The 20,142-nt window shown below is 38.8% G+C and overlaps 1 protein-coding gene across 6 annotated transcripts in view; it reads left to right on the top strand.

Moving 5' to 3' along the window:
* KIAA0825 (KIAA0825 ortholog) overlaps positions 1-13,511 on the top strand; it is a 404,341-nt gene extending 390,830 nt beyond the window's left edge. For 5 of the 6 annotated variants that reach the window (XR_014056215.1, XR_014056216.1, XM_081498685.1 and 2 more), the window contains one exon: positions 13,212-13,511. Coding sequence is in view for 4 of the 6 variants with exons in the window: in XM_081498685.1 (XP_081354811.1) it covers positions 13,212-13,329 (118 nt within the window). In the remaining 2 variants the exon portion in view is untranslated. Of the gene's footprint in view, positions 1-10,116; positions 10,432-13,211 lie in introns of those variants that run through there. The other variant, XM_081498691.1, reaches the window with a different exon arrangement.
* Positions 13,512-20,142: the final 6,631 nt, after the last annotated feature.

Raw genomic sequence — 20,142 nt, 5'->3', positions numbered from 1 at the left:
TCTGTAACTCCATTTTGCTTTCAAGATTTTGGATCATTTTTATTATCCTTATTCTAAATTCTTTTTCGGATAGATTCCCTATCTCCTCCTCTTTTGTTTGGCTTTGTGGGCATTTCTCATTTTCCTTTACTTGCTGAGTATTTCTCTGCCTTTTCATCTTGTTTAGATTGCTGTGTTAGGCGTGGCCCTTCTGTATTCTGGTAGTATGAAGTTCCTCTTTGTTGTGGAGGTTCCTCACTGCGGTTGGGGTTGGACAGGTGGCTTGTCAAGGTTTCCTGGTTGGGGGAGCTTGTGTCGGTGTTCTGGTGGGTGGAGCTGGATTTCTGCTCTCTTGAGTGTAATGGAGTGACCAGTATTAATTTTTGAGATGTCTATGGATTTGGTGTGCCTCTGGGCAGCCTGTATATTGATGCTCAGGTCTATGTTCCTGCGTTGCTGGAGAATTTGCGTGGTATGTCTTGCTCTGGAACTTATTATCTCTTGGGTGGAGCTTGGTTTCAGTGAATTTATGGAGGCTATTGGATGGTCTCTTATTAATTAATGTTTCCCCTGGCTTTCAGTCTTATTCTTGCAGTAGCCTCAAGACTTCTCCTTCCATACAGCCTCAATAATAAAACTTTTAGGTTAATGGTGAAAAGATTCTCCACAGTGAGGGATACCCAGAAAGGTTCACTGAGTTACATGGAGAGATGAGGTGGGGGGGGTGGGTTGTAGTGACCAGGAGGGGAAGAGGGGAATTCAAATGTGGAGAGAGCAATCTAGCCAGTAAGCACTTCCCTCTGTGCTTTCCACAGTTTGGAACCCTCAGAGTGATTCACAGAGATACATAGAGAGGGGGGAGGAAGGTAACAGAGGTGAGCATGAGTAGAAAGGGAGGAATTAAGAGAGGAGAGAGAGATCTGGGCAGTATCCTGTTCCTGAAGTGTTCTCCGGTACCCAGAACACCCTCAGAGATTCACAGAATTGGGTTGAGAAGAGAAGGAGGAGGGTGGGAGATAGAGGTTCCCTGGGGGAGAAGAAAGAGCATCAAAAGGGGGAGAGAGTGATCAGGCCAGTGATCACACTCCTGAGTAAAAATGGGTCCTAAAGATTGGGTTCTTAAATGTACAAAGTTGATATCAAATATGTAAAACACAGATTAAAAATCTAGAGTAGAGGTTAGACTCTTATAAAACTTACAATCTAAAAAAAAAAAAAAAAAAAAGAAAAAAGGGAACAGTGTAAAAAGAAAAAAAAACAGTAAAACAGTAAAAAAAGAAACAGTAAAAAAATGTAGAACAGGAAAAAAACATTAAAAAAAAAAACACAAAAGGTATAAGATATATGTATGTAGTTTGCTTCAAAAATAGGGTTTTTTTTTTTTTTGCAAGTTAATAGTGGGTTATGAAAATGAAAGTTAAAGGTGTAATAGAGGACTTGAAGAAAAAGGAAAGAAGAGAAAAAAAATTTTTTTTAATTAAAAAAAAATTAAAAAAAATTAAAAAAAATAATAATAGTAAAAAATATATATATCCCGGACTTTCTCTGGAGCTGTTGTGAGCAGTGTGGGATCTGCTCAGTTTTAGATAGATCCTTATTCCTGCTTATACTTTTCAAGATCTGTAGGTCCTTTTTAATGCAGTCGGTATTAGCTACAGGGATCTTAATCTGTTGGCCTGTCCCTTCCAAAGCACTTCCCTCTGTTTATTTGGCTTCTGTTTGGAGATCTCTTCAGTATCTAATTTCCGCCCTGCAACAAAGCGGTGGAGGTGATCTCTTTAGGTTCGCTTGTTCAATCGTGCTGTGGGGAGGAAGGAACACTGCAATTCTGGCGTGTGTGTGGTAAGCTCGCAGTGTCTCGGCCGCACTGGGTTCGCCCCCGCTCACGGCGTGTGTGCTTTCCCCGTCTACCCTGCTCAGGCTTCAGGTTACTCGGCCGGGGAGCGGGCCCTGAGCTGCGTGCACTTCCCAGGACTAAGCCGCTCAGGTTCAGGCTCCCGGTTACTCCACAAAGGCGCAGACTCGATTTTGCCCGCGGCTTGTGCCGTTCCCGGTCGGAGCTGCCCAGGCGGCCAGGAGTTTGGCGAGGGCGCTGTCCCCTGTTGGGGCGGTGCGGCTTATCACCTCCCTGGTCCCCGCCTCGGTTTACGGGCGCGCCCGGCTCCGGTGTGCTTTGTGTCGGTTCTGGGGAGCTGGTCTCTGGCTGCGACCCTCCCGGCTGCTGTCGACCCTCCGGGATCTCAGGCAGTCTTTGCTTAAAAAACTGGGAGCCTGTTTGCAGTTTGGTAGGGGGTGCCCTCTCTGGAGCCGAGTTTGCCCCTTTCCGGCTCTGGCGGGCCCCGCCTGCCCGCTGTGTCCGGCGGGGGATGGCGCGGTCCGCAGCCGGCTAGCTCTCCTCTGGTATCGCTCAGTCCTTTGTTCTGTGAGCGGGCCGGCAGTGCCTTAGAGTTGGGCTTTTCGCGGGATAGTTCTCTCTCTCGCTGTCCCACAGTTTAGGTTACTATCTCAGGTTAGCTCCCTCAGATTGCCCTCGGGGCACTCGGGCCCGGTCCTTACCCTAGGCAATGCCGCCCGCTCCTCTCCGTTCAGCCCCCACTTGCTGGTGGCGGATGATGCGAGCGTCTGGGGTTCTTTGCTGGGAGTTGCTTTAGGCACGTAATCTGTCGATTTTATTTATTTTTTCCTCCCAGTTACGTTGCCCTCCGAGATAAAAAATCCTCCCCTACACCCGCCGGTGAGAGGGTTTCCTGGTGCTTGGAAATTCCTCCTCTTTTACGACTCCCTCCCCGGGACGGGTCTCCGTCCCTAACTCTTTTGTCTCTCTTTTTATCTTTTATAATTTCTCCTACCTCTTTTGAAGATAATGCGCAGTTTTTGTGAAAGCCTGACGTCCTCAGCCAGCCTTCAGAAGTAGTTTTGTGAAGTTTGGTCAGCGTTCAGATGTTCTTTCGATAAATTTGTGGAGGAGAGAGTGGTCTCCCCGTCCTATTCCTCCGCCATCTTCTGCTCTCCTCCAGAAATGTCTTTAAAGAAGAACATCAAATTCTATAGCTCTCAATTTTAGCATAGCATTTGATAAATGACCTTACTACTCAAAAAAAAAAAAAGGAGGCATTTTGTAATTAATGCTGCTACATTTCCAGTGAAAGAAAAAGGACATGAATTAATCCCCAAGGCTACCTCAGATTATTTCATGAGTCAAGGAAGAAATGCCTGAATTATGCCTTTCCCACAAACAATTGCTGAAGATTATTCAGTTAAGCCCATAGGATGAACTCTTGGTCTGAATAAGCTCTCTGAATAGAAGACCATATCCAGTTCTACTTGCCTCTATATAACCTAACCCAGTGTTTTGAGGTTAGCAGGCACTCAATAAATGATTGCTGGATAAATGGACAAATTAATTATACACAGTAAAATTGTTCTAGAATGTGGCTCACTGTGATAGATATCAAAAAACTATAAACCATGACAGATCTCTCATAATATAAGCTATCAGTTCAGTTCAGTCCCCCAGTCTTTCTTGTCTGACTCTTTGCAACCCCATGAACTGCAGCATGCCCAACCTCCCTGTCCATCGCCAACTCCCGGAGATGACTCAAACTCATGTCCATCGAGTCGGTGATGCCATCCAGCCATCTCGTCCTCTGTTGTCCCCTTCTCCTCCTGCCCTCAATCTCTCCCAGCATCAGCGTCTTTTCCAATGAGTTAGCTCTTCGCATCAGGTGGCCAAAGTATTGGAGTTTCAGCTTCAGCATCAGTCCTTCTAATGAATACAAGCTATACATGTACCAAGAGTCCAACATAGCAGGTAACTTAAAAGGTCCTCTAATTGCAGTCTTCTAACAGTTTTGTGTTTTACATTCGTCAAACACACTAGACTGGTACCAAGTAAACATGATTTACTCTATGTCTTGTTTCCCTTATACCAACATCTCCTGCTTAAAAAGAATGTAGAGACGATTAGTAAATGAATAAATTCGCAAGAAGTTGTGTTTTGGTATGATCACTGAATTTAAAAATCCACTAGTGATGTAGAAACTAAGGGTGAAGGGACAAATTGTAACGCTCTTAGAGTCCTCATTTTTGTGATTCATACAAATAATTTAACGGTTCATATTGGAGATACCAACTACTATCCCTTGTGACAGTAGTGGTTAAAGATTATTTACCAAAGAATAACATAGCAACACCTAAGGAATAGGAATTCTAACACATAGCAATCAAGAGATACTTTGTGAGTGCTTAAAGTGTATAGAGTATAGTGTACAGAGCACTATGCTGTTTGCTATCTGAAACACCTTCTTTGAATACAAATTTGGAGTAAAGGTTATAATTAAAAGTCTTCTTCAAGGAACTGCAAACACAGATGAAACCATAGTACATGTGGGAAAAAAATGCAATCATCAAATAAATGCTTAAGAACATAACAGAGAAGAAGTAACGAAGCAATATATCATTAATTTACCAAAATAGTGCTGATGTTAGGTATGATAGGACTCAAACGAAGTCAAGCCAGTCACATCAGGGTTAGGTAGTTGGGAAGGAGTTTATGAAAGAAGTGAGATATGGACTAAGTGTAAAGAATGTGCAGGATTGGATATATGAAAAGGCATTTCAAGTGAAAGGTGCAGCGAAGTAAACAATGCAAATGTGGGAAAACGTTGGTCCAAAGGTAGGAAACTCATCTTCCTGAGGAAAGATGACAGCAGCTATTTTTACTTAGTGGATTATTGATTTATTTTTAAAGGATAGAACTCAGGAACAGCCAGATGGAAGAGACATCTAGGGTAAAGCATGGGGAAAGAAAGTAGAGACCTCGTGATCTGTTTCCCAGCAGGCTACTCTCCCCAGATCCCCGTGTGTTTACCAGCTTGGAAACGCTGAACCTCTCCTTTTGGATTTTTATGGAGGCCTCATTACACATCCTGGAATGTGAAGTCAAGTGGGCCTTAGGAAGCATCACTACGAACAAAGCTAGTGGAGGTGATAGAATTCCAGTTGAGCTATTTCAAATCCTGAAAGATGACGCTGTGAAAGTGCTGCACTCAATATGCCAGCATATCTGGAAAACTCAGCAGTGGCCACAGAACTGGAAAAGGTCAGTTTTCATTCCAATCCCAAAGAAAGGCGATGCCAAAGAATGCTCAAACTAACGAACAATTGCACTCATCTCACACACTAGTAAAGTAATGTTTAAAATTCTCCAAGCCAGGCTTCAGCAATACGTGAACTGTGAACTTCCAGATGTTCAAGCTGGCTTAGAAAAGGCAGAGGAACCAGAGATCAAATTGCCAACATCCTTTGGATCATCGAAAAAGCAAGAGAGTTCCAGAAAAACATCTATTTCTGCTTTATTGACTATGCCAAAGCCTTTGACTGTATGGATCACAATAAACTGTGGAAAATTCTGAAAGAGATGGGCATACCAGACCACCTGACCTGCCTCTTGAGAAAGCTGTATGCAGGTCAGGAAGCAACAGTTAGAACTGGACATGGAGCAACAGACTGGTTCCAAATAGGAAAAGGAGTATGTCATGGCTGTATATTGTCACCCTGCTTATTTAACTTATATGCAGAGTACATCATGAGAAACGCTGGGCTGGAAGAAGCACAAGCTGGAATCAAGATTGCCAGGAGAAATATCAATAACCTGAGATATGCAGATGACACCACCCTTATGGCAGAAAGTGAAGAAGAACTAAAAAGCCTCTTGATGAAAGTGAAAGTGGAGAGTGAAAAAGTTGGCATAAAGCTCAACATTCAGAAAACTAAGATCATGGCATCTGGTCTCATCACTTCATGGCAAATAGATGAGGAAACAGTGGCTGACTTTATTTTTCTGGGCTCCAAAATCACTGCGTAGCCATGAAATTAAAAGATGCTTACTCCTTGGAAGGAAAGTTATGACCAGCCTAGACAGTGTATTAAAAAGCAGAGACATTACTTTGTCAACAAAGGTCTGTCTAGTCAAGGCTGTGGTTTTTCCAGTAGTCATGTATGGATGTGAGAGCTGGACTATAAAGAAAGCTGAGCGCTGAAGAGTTGATGCTTTTGAACTGCAGTGTTGGAGAAGACTCTTTAGAGTCCCTTGGACTGCAAGAAGATCCAACCAGTCCATCCTAAAGGAGATCAGTCCTGGGTGTTCATTGGAAGGACTGATGTTGAAGCTGAAACTCCAATCCTTTGGCCACCTGATGTGAAGAGCTGACTTATTGGAAAAGACCCTGATGCTGGGAAAGATTGAGGGCAGGAGGAGAAGGGGATGACAGAGGATGAGATGGTTGGATGGCATCACTGACTCAATGGACATGGGTTTGGGAGGACTCAGGGAGTTGGTGATGGACAGGGAGGCCTGGCATGCTGCGGTTCTTGGTGTCGCAAAGAGTTGGACACGACTGAGCGACTGAAATGAACTGAACTGAACTGAATTAGCTAAATCATTGGTCACTGGTGATGGAATTTAATCTCCAGCTCCTCCTCTCTCCCCAGAGGTGTGGAGAGGGATTAAAAATTCCAACTCTCTAATCATGTGGTTCATTCCACTGGTCACCAGTCTCCAACCCTAAATGTTTCTGTTAACATAACAAAAGACACCTTTATAGCTCTCCTCACAGTAAATTCCAAGGGTTTTAGGAGCTCTGTGCCAGAAATTGGTAAGAAGACTAAAAATATATTTCTTATTATAAATCATACTATCAACAGCACCTGAACTGTGGACTGATTGCAGAGGGATGAATGTGAGAATGATTGCAGAGTAAGTTGTCCCTTAACTGGCAACTGACAGTACAGACAAGATTGGAAGCAGAGGTGTAAATTACTTTGTGAACTTCAGACCCTGTGTTTTTGAGTGTGGGGGCTAAAGGTCAATTTGAATAAGTTATATATATGTGTGTGTGTGTTTGTATGCATATATATATATCTATATGAAAAAAATACATGAATGATTAATATAATTGGAATGGGAATGAAAATAACCATCAAGAAGTTGAATTTAGAGAGTTTAGGACAAAAATAAATTTTAAAGACCCTAAACAACTATTTGGGAGACACATGAATTACAGATGTGGAGACAGCAGCTGAATATGTGGGAGTAGCAGTGGGGTTTTCCGAGAGAGAAGAGAAAATAGTCTAGGACCGAATCCTGAAGGAAACTCACATTTACAGGACAGCAGGAAAGGAGAGAACAGAGACCTAATTTTCCCCTCTAGTTTGCACCTCCCTTTGAAGCCAGTCTACACGATGCTCTACAGAGAAGGACTAAAAGGGTTGTTTGAGGAGAATAAAGTCCAACATGACTTCACTTTTCATCCCTCAGATACCAGCTAGTAGGACAATTTGAAATCATTCATTCGACCAGACAGTTAACGTTGTTTAACAGTACAATTAGCTAATAAATAATTGTAAAGCACTTTGTAAATATAAAGTACTATATAGTGTTTAATAATAACATTAAATCTGGTGGCTTATTTCAAGTTACATTTTTATATCCAAGTGTTTTATTGGTGTTTCAGGAGAAATGCCAATAATATGATCGAATGCCATTGTTATAGACTGTACTTGAAAAATACAACAAAGGGACTATAGGAAAACAAAAGCAGCCTTGGCCACGCTAGGCTGAACAGAGTGAACGGGCAAGAAATGTCTCCTTCACCAAAGACAAGAGGCAATGACAACATGATCACAGAAATGTATAACTGAATACTGAGTAAAAAACCACTGTAATATGTAGCAACTTCATCCTACCCACATATTTATTAAAAAGGGAATTTATCAAATAAAATGATGTGAAGGACACAAGGCAGGAGATGGAACATCAAGGTAGGAGCTCTGGGGAAGCCACTTGATACAAGCATTCTCATAAAATAATAAAATAATAGCAACATGTTATGATTCATAACTCACCTACTACTTACAATAATGCCTTAAGATGCATACCGTTAGTATCCCCTATTTTGAAAAACGAGACAACAGAGATGCTAAGAAAACTTGCCCAATATCACACAGCCAGTAACAGGCAGGATCTGTATTCAAACCTAGACAGTACGGCTATTCTGGGAAGAATCTGGGAAATAAAACCTAGTGGGTGAGGTGCAGCATTAGCCCCTTCCTGCTTTTTCTTTCCTCAAAACAAAGACATGATGCTGGAGCTACAGCAACCATCTTGGAGCCATGAGGTAAAGGGCAAGAAAACACAGAAACATCAGCCCTGCTGCTGTCAAGCTATTTAACCTATGCCAGCAGTCACCTACCTCTAGATTTCTCATTATACAAGAAAAATAAACACCTGTTTGTTTAAACCACCAATCAGGATTTTTGCTATTTGCAACTTTAACTAACATGCCAAATAATAATGATGCTACTAATAGTTAACATTTCTTGAGTGTTTGCTATGAACTGTTTACTATTTTGTGTGTTTTATGTGTACTTAGTCATTTCATTCTGACGGCAACGCTATGAAGCAGGCACTGTTAGTATTCCCATTTTACTGCTCAGGAAACTGAGGCACACTTCATCTGACTTGACTGTGGTACACAGCTTATAAGGGATTCAAATCCAGCACCTGGCTTCAAAACCTCTATTCTTCAGCAAATAGTACTCTAAGCGGTGAAACACTATAAACAGCATTTCAGTTACAATCATAAATTAAATAGGGATCCTTCGATGTTATTTTGGAGACTGTAGAGCACAAGTTTCTCAACAAGCACGCTATTGACATTTCAGGAAGACAACTCTTTATTGTTTAGGTCTGTTGTATATTGAAGATGTCTAGAGTCTCTGTTCCCTGGTTCCCAGAGTCACTCTCTAGACAGTGTCAACCAAAAGGCTCTCCATGTTTCCCCATAGGGAGATAGTATCACCCCAGTTAGAACCACCATTCTAGAACTTTATTCGACAACATTCTCTGTAAAAGTCCAAATAGTAGATCATTTAAGCTTAGTAGAACGTTGGTCTCAGTCAGCCTCATTCACAATCACTAAACTCCAACATTGTGGAGTGAAATCAGTCATAGGCAACCCACACACAAATGGGCACAGCTGTGCTCCTCTCAAACTATTTTGTCCACATTTTACAGACGAGAACCCTGAGGCACAGAAGTGGGTAAGAAAGTTGCCCGAGGTGATTCAACTATAGTATATGAATGGTATGGATTCAACCCAAAGGCACAGTGATTCCAGAGCGTGTGCTCTTAATCAGGATACTTCTGAGTTCACAGAATTTAGATCTTTTACTAGTACAAGGCATAGTAAATGCTTCAGAGAACTTCTCACACTCCAGATTCTGGCCCATCTCCTCTGCCTGCTGTTGGTTGCTCTTTCCTGCAGTAAGCACCATCCCCACCCCAGACTTGCTTCTGGACAGTCAGGACTCCACTTCCAAGGACTTACTTTATACTTAACCACTCCTCAGCTTGGCACGCCTGGTTGTCTCTGGCACACAGCTATCCACAAAGGACCCCAAATAAAAGATTCTACCAAACTGATCACTGGAACAGTGACTCACTAATCTGTGACTGTTTTTATTTTATACCTCTCAAGGTCTTATTTAAGAGATCCCAAGTCTACCATGGCTCATTGAGATGAGCAGAATTAGAAAGCTCTTGGCCCATGGTCTGGTACATGTAAGAGCTTTTTAGTATTACCTACCAGTCACATAACTTAGAAAGGAGCATGCAGATATCTCTGGTCTAGATCTCAACGTTTGTGTAAATCCAGTTAGACCCACCAAACCTGAGAACCCCCAAGTCAATTCGAGTAGTACTAGTGAGCAAGGTTGTGACTGTAGTTCAGAGTATTTCAGCTCAAGTCTTAGGTTCCCTGTTGTGTTTGGATGAAAAAGGACCCCCTAATCAAATAGAGTCAAGTTCCCACATCTACTCAACTAACCAAGGAGCCTTATAGATGAGGCACATTCCAGAAGATGGTTAAGATTATGGTGCAGATCAGTGAGGTCTCTTGGGATTTTGCATCAGTGTCTAAGATTGCAGTTCTTTCTCCAAGGTATGCAGGTGGGGAATTTACCAAAAGTGAAGGAGAGCAGTCTACCAAAGATGGGAAAAATAGAAACATTATCACTTCCTAATGCTTTTTAAAGAGAACTAGACTACACTAGTAACAATTTTTTTTTTCTGTTCAGACAGGCTTTCACTACAAATTTTAAATATGATAGAGGAAACTAGCGAACAAACTATGCTGTGTGCTCAATCGTGTCCAACTCTTTGCGACCCTACGGACTGTAGCCCACCAGGCTTCTCTGTCCATGGGATTTCCCAGGCAAGAATACTGGAGTGGATTGCCATTCCCTCCTCGAGAAGATCTTCCCAACCCAGAGATCCAGCCCACGTTGCCTGAGCCTCCTGCTCTGTCAGTCAGATTGTTTGCCACTGAGACACCAGGGGAACAAATTTCCCAGTTAATTATGTTTAATAAATTGATAGATTATTTTTTCTTCCGATAGTTTTTTTTTGACAGAACTGACTTGTTTTTGCACTGCATTAACAAAGCCTAAAATTAAGATAGAATTATATATAAATTCTTAAGAATATATAAATGTGAAATATAATAATACTCATGAAAATAAACATACATTTCAAGGCCCTATTTATTTGATATAAATAAAATTATTAGAGAAAAATGTAGTTCTAATAGTACTTTCCTCCTATCTTGGTCATATTAATAATTTCTTATTCTCTTATGAGTCACTTTTTTTCTTCATAAGCACAAAGCAAATATAAGAAGGTTGTGGTAGGTAAAATAACTCTGCCTAATATAATTAATTACTAACAGCTCAATTATGCTGTGATGTACCTATAATTGTCAATAAGCTTCAAAAATCCTTACCTTGGAGTCTATTATATATACAATTCATTTAAATTACATTAGTTATACAAATTTTTTAATGAAGCTGAGAGATTATACTTTCAGTTTTCACAACTAGAGATAATGATCAAAATATTTATGTGCACATTACACATTTTGTTTTGTTGACATTCATAATTCACTTACTCAGTACAATATTAGCAGGTTACATGGAGGGAGAGAGACAAATCTAATTTTTTGTGTTTGAATTTTTTTGAATATCTATACTATGTATCTATATATGAATTTTAGAAAGTCCTTTTTTTTAAAATATCTGGCCCAATTCCAGTAACATTTTTCAGGGAATAAAGTATTCAAGCTATTTTTAATATTAATTGATGATACTTGTAGAATGGTTTTTAAAACACGGTAAATGTTGCATTTATAAGCCCAGACTCCAGAACATGAATCCCTGATTTCAATCCAAAGATAGTTGGTCAAGTGACATTAATATTCTATGCCTGTTTTCTCCTCTATAGAATGGGGATAGCAACGTTTTGTCTTAAGGATTTAAAGATTGATATGTTAGGGCTATGTAACTAATTTCTGTTAATATTTTCCTGCTTGGAAGGAGTTCATCTCAATGTGAAAATTAATGATGCCCAAGTTCACATATATAAAATGGGTAATGACAGTTTTGAATCTTCAAAATTGCATGAAAGCAGTATATGGTATACTTATACCTCAAAGGATACTCAAAATATAATTTAGCACCTTATATGCTAAATTTTAAATCTCAAAGCAGTGAGCTCAGGAGTACTGCCCCTTGACGTATGACTCTGAATAGTGTGGTGGTGAAAAATCTCTTATCTTTCGAGCTATTATTAAAAGCTATATGATCCATGACCTCACTCTGACCATATGGGAACAGACATAGAAACTAAGATGGTCAGAAATAGCAGGTATGGGGTCCATGCAAGGTTGGGGCTAGGAGACTAGGAGAGTTCCAGACAGAGGATGAAGAAGCGATGTAAAGGAAACCCAGGTTGACTCTCTCAGATCCTCCCCTTTCTCTCCATTTTTCCTTCTTCTCTTATTTTACACACACACACACACACACACACACACACACACACACCACGTCCTAGGACTGGCCAGGCATAGTGAAACTAACACTCCAACAAGGAAACCTGTGTGCAAGCAGGTTCCTATGGAAAATGCAATGCCTCTGCTTTCTTTTCACTACTCAAACAAGATCAGAACAATCTCACCCCAAATGTTTCTCCTTTCCTCTTGTATGACAGGCTGTTTATTATCCAGGAATCCTGACGAGAATAAAATAGAGGGCTTCTGGAAGACATTCAGTGAACAGCTTCTTGTCTGTTGTTAGAATCCTATCCGTTGAAAACCCTTCTAGCAGAGGGTCTTTTAGGATGTATCAGCATTGGTTTTAGGATCTTTCTATGACAGCACATCATGGTTGATGTGCTGGTAGAAACAGGAGTGAGGAAAAGAGAAAGGAAATATACGCAAACGAGTCCTTGTTGTAGTACTGGGTTAAGTATGCCATGGCCAATACTGAACAGTGGCATGTATAGGAGAGAAAGGATTAACTGCACTTGGGTTACTGTGATATGTACTTTGCAGGATTATATACATATATAGTTCCATATTCTAACATTTTGCTCTGTATCTCACAATCACCCAGATTTAGAAAGTCTTTAGTCTTTTTCTTTTTTTTTTAACTTTAGATCTTTCTTCTTTTCTTTTCTTTTATTTTTTTTAAATAAATTTATTAATTTTAGTTGGGGGCTAATTACTTTACAATATTGTAATAGTTTTTGCCATACATTGACATGAATCAGCCATTTTTCTTTTCTTTTCTTTTTTAGCAAATGCTCAATGGAAACTTGCTAACAATTTGGTGCTTTTCTTGGGTGATTTAAATTATTTCAAATCTGACCTTATTTCTAGGAAAAGATGGACCTGCCTTTAAGGTATATCCAGTGTAGTGTGGTCTTCTTCTTGTGGCTAAAGCCTTCCTGGTGAACTTCTCTGCAACTTAAAGCCACTGATATGTTGATCAGTGAGGGAAAAAATACTGTGAAAAAATATTCTCTTATTAATTGCAAATCTAATTCTAGATTGTATTTATATGCACACATGTCCTGGAAAGCCATACAGTTTTTAAATCTAGAAATATAGAAAACTCACTTAGAACTACACTTAGAAACTTTCCCCTGCAGTGGCGCTGGTTGGACTTTGCTTCTCTGCTTAAGTAGTGCTTGTGAGCTGTAAGAGACAGTGAGTAAAAGAATAAAGAAAGAGGAGCACTCAATAAACCAATGACTGCACATACTCAAGCCCTGAATAACTGAGTGTTGACTGTAATTTGGAAGTAACAAAAATGCTAAGATGTGATTTTTCTTTTAGGTGGGAAATGAGGAAGGATGAAAAACTAGCAGAGGAAGAGAGAGCAATGCTGGAACATCTAAAACTTATGTGCACCATCCAGGACTCTTCTGCCTCAGATAACACAGAGGAACAGTAATCTGCAGAAAGCAGCAACAGCTTTATTTTCGGAAATGATCGCATGTAATGGAGTAGGCTTTCTACTCGAGTCAGAATGAACCTCTGAAGTGCTGTGAAGCATGAAACCCATGAGTAATCGCTGAACTGAAAAGGAGGACAGCACATAAAGAATAAAATGCCATGTATTTTTCATTTTAAAAATAATTTCAAATGTTTTTTCTTTCCTCCGTCTTTCTCTTAATATGATATAACTGCTGCCATCTCGTGTTCCCTTTGAATTACTTTTTTTTCCTTCAGTCTTCAAGTATCTATGACAACAGGCAAAATGTTTGGAAATCTTTTCCCTAAGGATTTTTAAATACAACATTTGAACGTTAAATTGGAATCACTTGGCCCCTTAAGGGTCATCTGAAAAATTCAAATTAATTTTGTAGCCATAGCCCAAGTCCAGGTCTTAACTGCCTTTAAAAGCACCACTGTGCCAGTCTCCTTTCCCATCACCTCTTCCTCATCCGATTTATTTTAATCAGAGCCACAAAAAGCACTCTCTTGAAGTATAACTTTAGTAATATCTATCCCTATGGTAGGCTTCATTGGTGGTTCAGTGGTACAGAATCCACCTGCCAATGTAGGAGTTGCTGGTTAGATCCCTGGGTCGGGAAGATCCCCTGGAGAAGGAAATGGCAATCCACTCCAGTATTCTTGCCTGGAAAACCCCATGGACAGAGGAGCCTGGCAGGCTACTGTCGATGGGGTTGCAGAGTTGGACACAACTTACTGACTAAATAACAACAATATACATGTCCATAGTGATTTTTCAGACATCACATTCAAACTTCTAATCACATGCTTTCAGAACTTATACCCAGAGGTGCCAAGTTCAAGGAACTGCCTGTCATGTGAGCCACACACTTGTCATTTTTCCCAAAAGAAATCATCTTTCTCCCAAAGTCATGTTCAAAACTCACTCTAGCACTTCATTATCCACAATTTCATGGTTTCTGTTACTTCTCTTATTTCCATTACATTGATACACACACGCACACACGCACAGACACACAAAAGAAATGGAATATGTTCTAGTGCCTTCTATGCCAAGTAAAGTTGTATTTACTATATCCTTCCAATCAGTACCTGATATTAGATTTAAAAGACATCAAAGGCTTTATGATGTAATTTGAAGTCTCCCTTTATAACAGTAGTCACCCCAAATGTCTACTACAGAGTTATTCATCTAGTGGGTAGTTAATAAACACAGTTGCTTGAATGGCTGTCATTGTGAGAAGACAGCAAAGACAATTAGACTGTTGAGCAATCTATAGGACGTCTGGGAGAAGCCTTATATGACGAATTATTTTACACCATATGACACTGAACGTCATAGTTTCTGAGGTTCTCAGGTTATTCAGGCCCTCACATTCTGTGATTTTTATAAACTATGTATAGGCTACCTAATTTCCAAAGGAAGGTACTTGAGCATTTTGCAAAGAGTAAAGCTCGGCAGAGGCCACCTTAGAAAATCTCTTGCCTTTTTTCCTTACATAAAAACACATGAATGGACATGTAGTCAGCTGCTTGCCAAATAACGCATTTTATTTTTAAAGAATTTTACTTTGGTTGGCCAGTATAATCATAAACCAAGTGTTTTAAGATATGGTTGAAGTAATTTCTAAAAAGTATATTGAAGACCATTTAAAAAATGGTAAGAAACTTTTGTGAGAATTAGACTTTCTGTATAGTCTTACCTATAAACAGTTACTCTAACAACCAACATAAGGCCACAGTTGACTTTAATTCCTTCAGCTTAGGGATGTACTAATGCTGCATAACCATGTTTTATTAGAATAGATACTAAAATAGTAAAAAAAAAAAAAAAACTGATCCAAAAACTAAATGAAATCATCTTATAAAGTTATAGGATTTCACATTTGGGTTCTTTTGCCTAATATATCTAAAGATCATCTGTTAACACTATTTTTAATTGAATCTGTACATTTCTGTATTAATCCTGGAAAGTGATTCAGTTTGTATTAAAAAACATTCTATATGGCTCCCTTTCGAAAGGAAAGATGTATAATATGGGGAGAATAGGATGAGGTGAAAGGAGACAAGAGTTTGCACTTGATTTCTGTTCTACATGGCTCTATGAAATTACTGTATTTTAAGTGCAATACAATTTATTTTTTCTTAAATTTTTAATTGGATAATTACTTTACAATATTGTGTCAGTTTCTGTCATACAACGTGAATCAGCCATAAATATACATACGTCCCCTCCCTCTTCAACCTCCCTCCACCCCTCCAGATTGTCACAGAGCACCAGTTTAAGCTCCCTGTGTTGCACAGCAACTTCCCACTAGCTATGTAATTTACATACGATCATGTATACGTTTCAATGCTACTCTCTCAATTCGTCCCACCCTCTCCTTCCCCTGCTATGTCCACAAGACTGTTCTCTATGTTTGTCTGCATGTCTATTCCTGCCCTGAAAATAGGTTCATCAGTACCATTTTTCTAGATTCCATATATATGTGTTAATATACAATACTTGTTTTCTCTTTCTGACTTACTTCACTCTGTATAAGAGGCCTTAGAACTAGAACTGACTCAAATGAGTTCCTTTTAATGGCTGTGTAATATTCCACTGTATATATGTACCACAATTTCTTTATCCATTCATCTGTTGATGGACATGGAGGCTGCTTCCACATCCTAGCTATGAACAATAAAATTTATAATTGGGAATTTAACTGACAAGCCATTGATTTGTCAGATCAGTTTGACTTTACATTTGATGTTTCTTAAATTATGATATGCAAGAAGATCCAACCAGTCCATCCTAAAGGAGATCAGTCCTGGGTGTTCATTGGAAGGACTGATGTTGAAGCTGAAACTCCAGTACTTTAGCCACCTCATGGGAAGAGTTGACTCATTGGAAAAGACCCTAATGCTGGGAAGGATTGGGGGCAGGAGGAGAAGGGGATGACAGAGGATGAGATGGTTGGATGGCATCACCAACTCAATGGACATGGGTTTGGGTAAACTCCGGGAGTTGGTGATGGACAGGGAGGCCTAGCGTGCTGCGATTCACAGGGTCGCAAAGAGTTGGACACGACTGAGCGACTGAACTGACTGAACTGAAATTATGATAAAAAGTGGTACTCCAAAACAGTTATTCTTTCTCACATTCATTTTAGTATAAGTAAACAGTAGGAATGAAGTTATATTTAATAACTGTATATGCTTATTACAATAATATTATCTTCCTATAAAATATCCCTTCTGTGTTTTGTTTAACTATTTTTATGTAATTATAAAGAGTTATCTGTTATTGGCCTAGCAATGTTAAAACAGTATGAAATAATTTTTAATAAAATAAAGTTTACCCTTGAACAACAGAAGTTTGAACTGTACAGGTTCACTTACATGCAGATGTTTTACTAAATATATACTACACTGCTACATAACATACAGTTGGCTGATCTGTAGATTCAGAACTGTGGATATGGAGGGTCAATTGGAACATTACACACAGTCAGGATAGGCACCCCTAATCCCTGTGTTCAAGAGTCAACTGTATAGATGATAATGTATATTTCAGATATTTTAGGTTGTCATCTCTATGAAAAAAATGTTATAAAACTACCAACCAAGAAATGGGAAATATAAATCGCTGTTTTGTTTACTAATATCTGTTTACTCTAAATGTCCTATTATCCCACTTCACAGATTCCCGAGTCAAAGGGAGCTTCAGGTAGTTTATAACAGAAATTTCTTATAAAAAATTTTTGTTTTTTTAATGATTTTCGTGATTCTTGAAGTATTGCATAATTTTAAAAAACACTATGCTAGGTGAAATAAGACAGTCACAAAAGGACAAATGCTGTATGATTCTACTTGTATGAAGTATCTGAGAGTAGTCAAATTCATAGAAAGTAGAATGATGGCTACTTGGGATTACGGGGAGGGAGAAAAGAGGAGTTTTTAATAGGTACAGAGTTTCAGTTTTACAAGATGAAAAAAGTTCTGAACATATGTTTCACAACAACATGACTATATTTAATACTGCTGAAACATACACTTAAAAATGGCTAAGATGGTAGATTTTATATAATTTTATACTATTATGTGCTCTTTTTTTACCACATACACATACACATATGGCTGTAAGTGGAATCTCTGCTAATGAACTTTCTTAACATGATGACTGAAAGCTTTTAAATTTTAATGGGAAACTATGAGACCTGTATATTTGGTATCAAAGATTATTCCACACAACAATAAAAACTACCTGCTTTGCCTTTGAGAAATGTTTACAACAGCACCATCAGTACAGCAGTAAACACTTGTTTCTCCAGAATTTAAAGAATCCAAAGCCCTGTAAATCCCTTACCCCTCAAAATATCATAATAACTACTTATAAGAATAAAGACTTGTATTAGTAATTACTACAGAATTAACAATATTATCATAACTTGGCAGGTTGAAACAACACACATTTATCACCCCGTAGCCTCTGTGTCAAGTGTCTGGACATGGTTTAGCTGGGTTCTCCGCTCAGGACCTCACAAGGCTGCGATAGAGGTGGCAGCCAGGGCTTGGACTCATCTGAGGTTCAACTGGGTAATATGCCACTTCTAAGTTCACATTGTTGTTAACAACATTCATTACCTTGCAGGCTACCAACTCAGGGCTTCAGCTTCTTGCCATGTGAGTCTAGCCAAAATGGCCTCTTATTTGCTAAGAAACATACAATCTTGAAAGGTGAATGTTGCAACTGTATGTTACAAAATCACATGTATTTAATCATGCACATTCTATCTCCTTAATCAAATTCTAGTGGTTAAGAACAAGTCACTCATCCCACTCAAACTCAGGAGGAGGGGATCCTTTTGCTGCTTTGTAATGGAATTTCCGTTTGGTTCGTTATTGTAAATTTTATGGGTTTGTTGAGAATTCCTGCATTTTCGTTCAATGTGAGAACATTTTAACTCATTAAGCATAGTTCAAATAGCTCTTTAAGTCTTGTCTAATGATTCCAACAATGAGCTAGCTTGGGCTCAGTGCCTATCTCTTAAGGGACTTGTCTTTTGTTTTAAGAATAGGTAACTCTGTTTGGGGGAAGACTTCAAGACCACCCGTATATTCAGAGATTAACTAGGAAAACTCACACAGCTCATCACATAACTGTACTCACAGCTCAGATTATAGTTACGTACTCTGTGTGTGTGCATGTGTGTGTGTGTTTGTGTGTATATGTGTAAGGAAATCTCATTATAAGAATGTGGGAATATATCTTAAAGCCTACTGACCATATTCAACATATCAAGTTCTAGTGAATATTGGAAAGTAGATACATTTCTGAGGATATTTGGGAATAATCATGTTGGCCACAAGAGACATAAGTGTATAAAGGATTAGAATAAGAAGAGATCAGACTAAAATTTGGGCTTAAAGAACTGTGGAGAATTAGGAATAAAAGAGTTCAGACTTGAGGTGTAAACTGGTAGAGAAAGTTCATAAAAGTACCAAGAAGAGACTGAAGAATTACTCAGTCCTATTAAATAATATTCCAATGAGGAGGTACCCTTTCCAACTTGAAAACATGATTTTAACATGATGGTTTGACAAGTTTTAAAATTCGTAGTTTCTCTTATTTATATACATACCTCTATATGTGTGTGTATGTGTGTGTTAACATATGACTTCTACACTGAATACGTAGCACTTGGGGTTGGGGGAAATAAGCAGAAATTTCAAACCTGTTTTGTCAAATCTTTTTTCTTACCCCTAGATTATATGCTAGTCTTGCGTTATGGCTTTTCTGTTTACATTAGGATATTTTGGAATGTCTCAATTTTAGATATTTAAGAATCCAATATGATCTAAACTACTTTAAATGTTTTCTATTCATTGCTTCTATCCCTTGTTTTCTGTTCCTTCCTTCTTCTTTTTTAGGGTCTTCCACACTTTTTCTGCCTTCTCTGATGTTCTCTAATTGAACATTTATAAGATTCCAGTTTCCACCCTGTCTTAATATATCAATTCAAACTTTTCTTTTTTTGGATGATCTAAAATGGTTGCTCTAGAATTTGCAATATACATTTATAATTTACCGAAGTCCACATTCCAATAACACAATAATGCTTCATGGGTACTGAAAATATGAAGTATTTTCAATTTCTCCCTCCAGTCCTTGGTAGCACTGCTGCCATTCATGTCACTTACGCATAAGCTATAATCACAGACAGTGTTCACGTTACTTTGAACAGTGCTATCTGTTACTTCAACCAAGGAAGGTTAAAAAAAGATTTTATTATAATTTATTCCTTTTCATAAACTCTAGGTGGATCCAAATTTCTGATCTGTAACATTTCTCTTTGAAGAACTTCTTTTAACATTTCTTCTAAGGCAAATCTACTGGTGACAATTTCCCTCCATTTTTCTCTGAGAAAGTCTTTATTTTTCCTCTATTTCTAGGGATAATTTCCCTGGATATCAAATTCTAGGTTGGTGTTTTATTCTTTCAAGTCTAAATATATCATTCCATTCTCTACTTGCATAGTTTCTGGGGAAAAAAAAAAGTTAAAAACTCACATCTTTTTTTTTTTCCTCTGTAGGCAGCATTATTTTCTTCCCTGACCTCTTTCAAACTATTCTCATAGTCTTTGACTTTCTAATGTTTGATTATATATGCCCAAGTGTAATTTTTTAGTATTTATCTAGCTTAGACTCCTCTAAGTTCGTGGATCTGTGGGTTTTAGTGAGTCAATAATTTTGAAAAATTGTGTCATTACTTCAAATAGTTCCTTTTTATTCCTTTCTCCCTTCT

This window comes from Giraffa tippelskirchi, chromosome 6 (assembly GCF_054371585.1).
Source record: "Giraffa tippelskirchi isolate mGirTip1 chromosome 6, T2T-mGirTip1v1.2.pri, whole genome shotgun sequence".
Classification (NCBI taxonomy): domain Eukaryota; kingdom Metazoa; phylum Chordata; class Mammalia; order Artiodactyla; family Giraffidae; genus Giraffa; species Giraffa tippelskirchi.
This window is presented reverse-complemented; position numbering and strand designations above follow the sequence as displayed.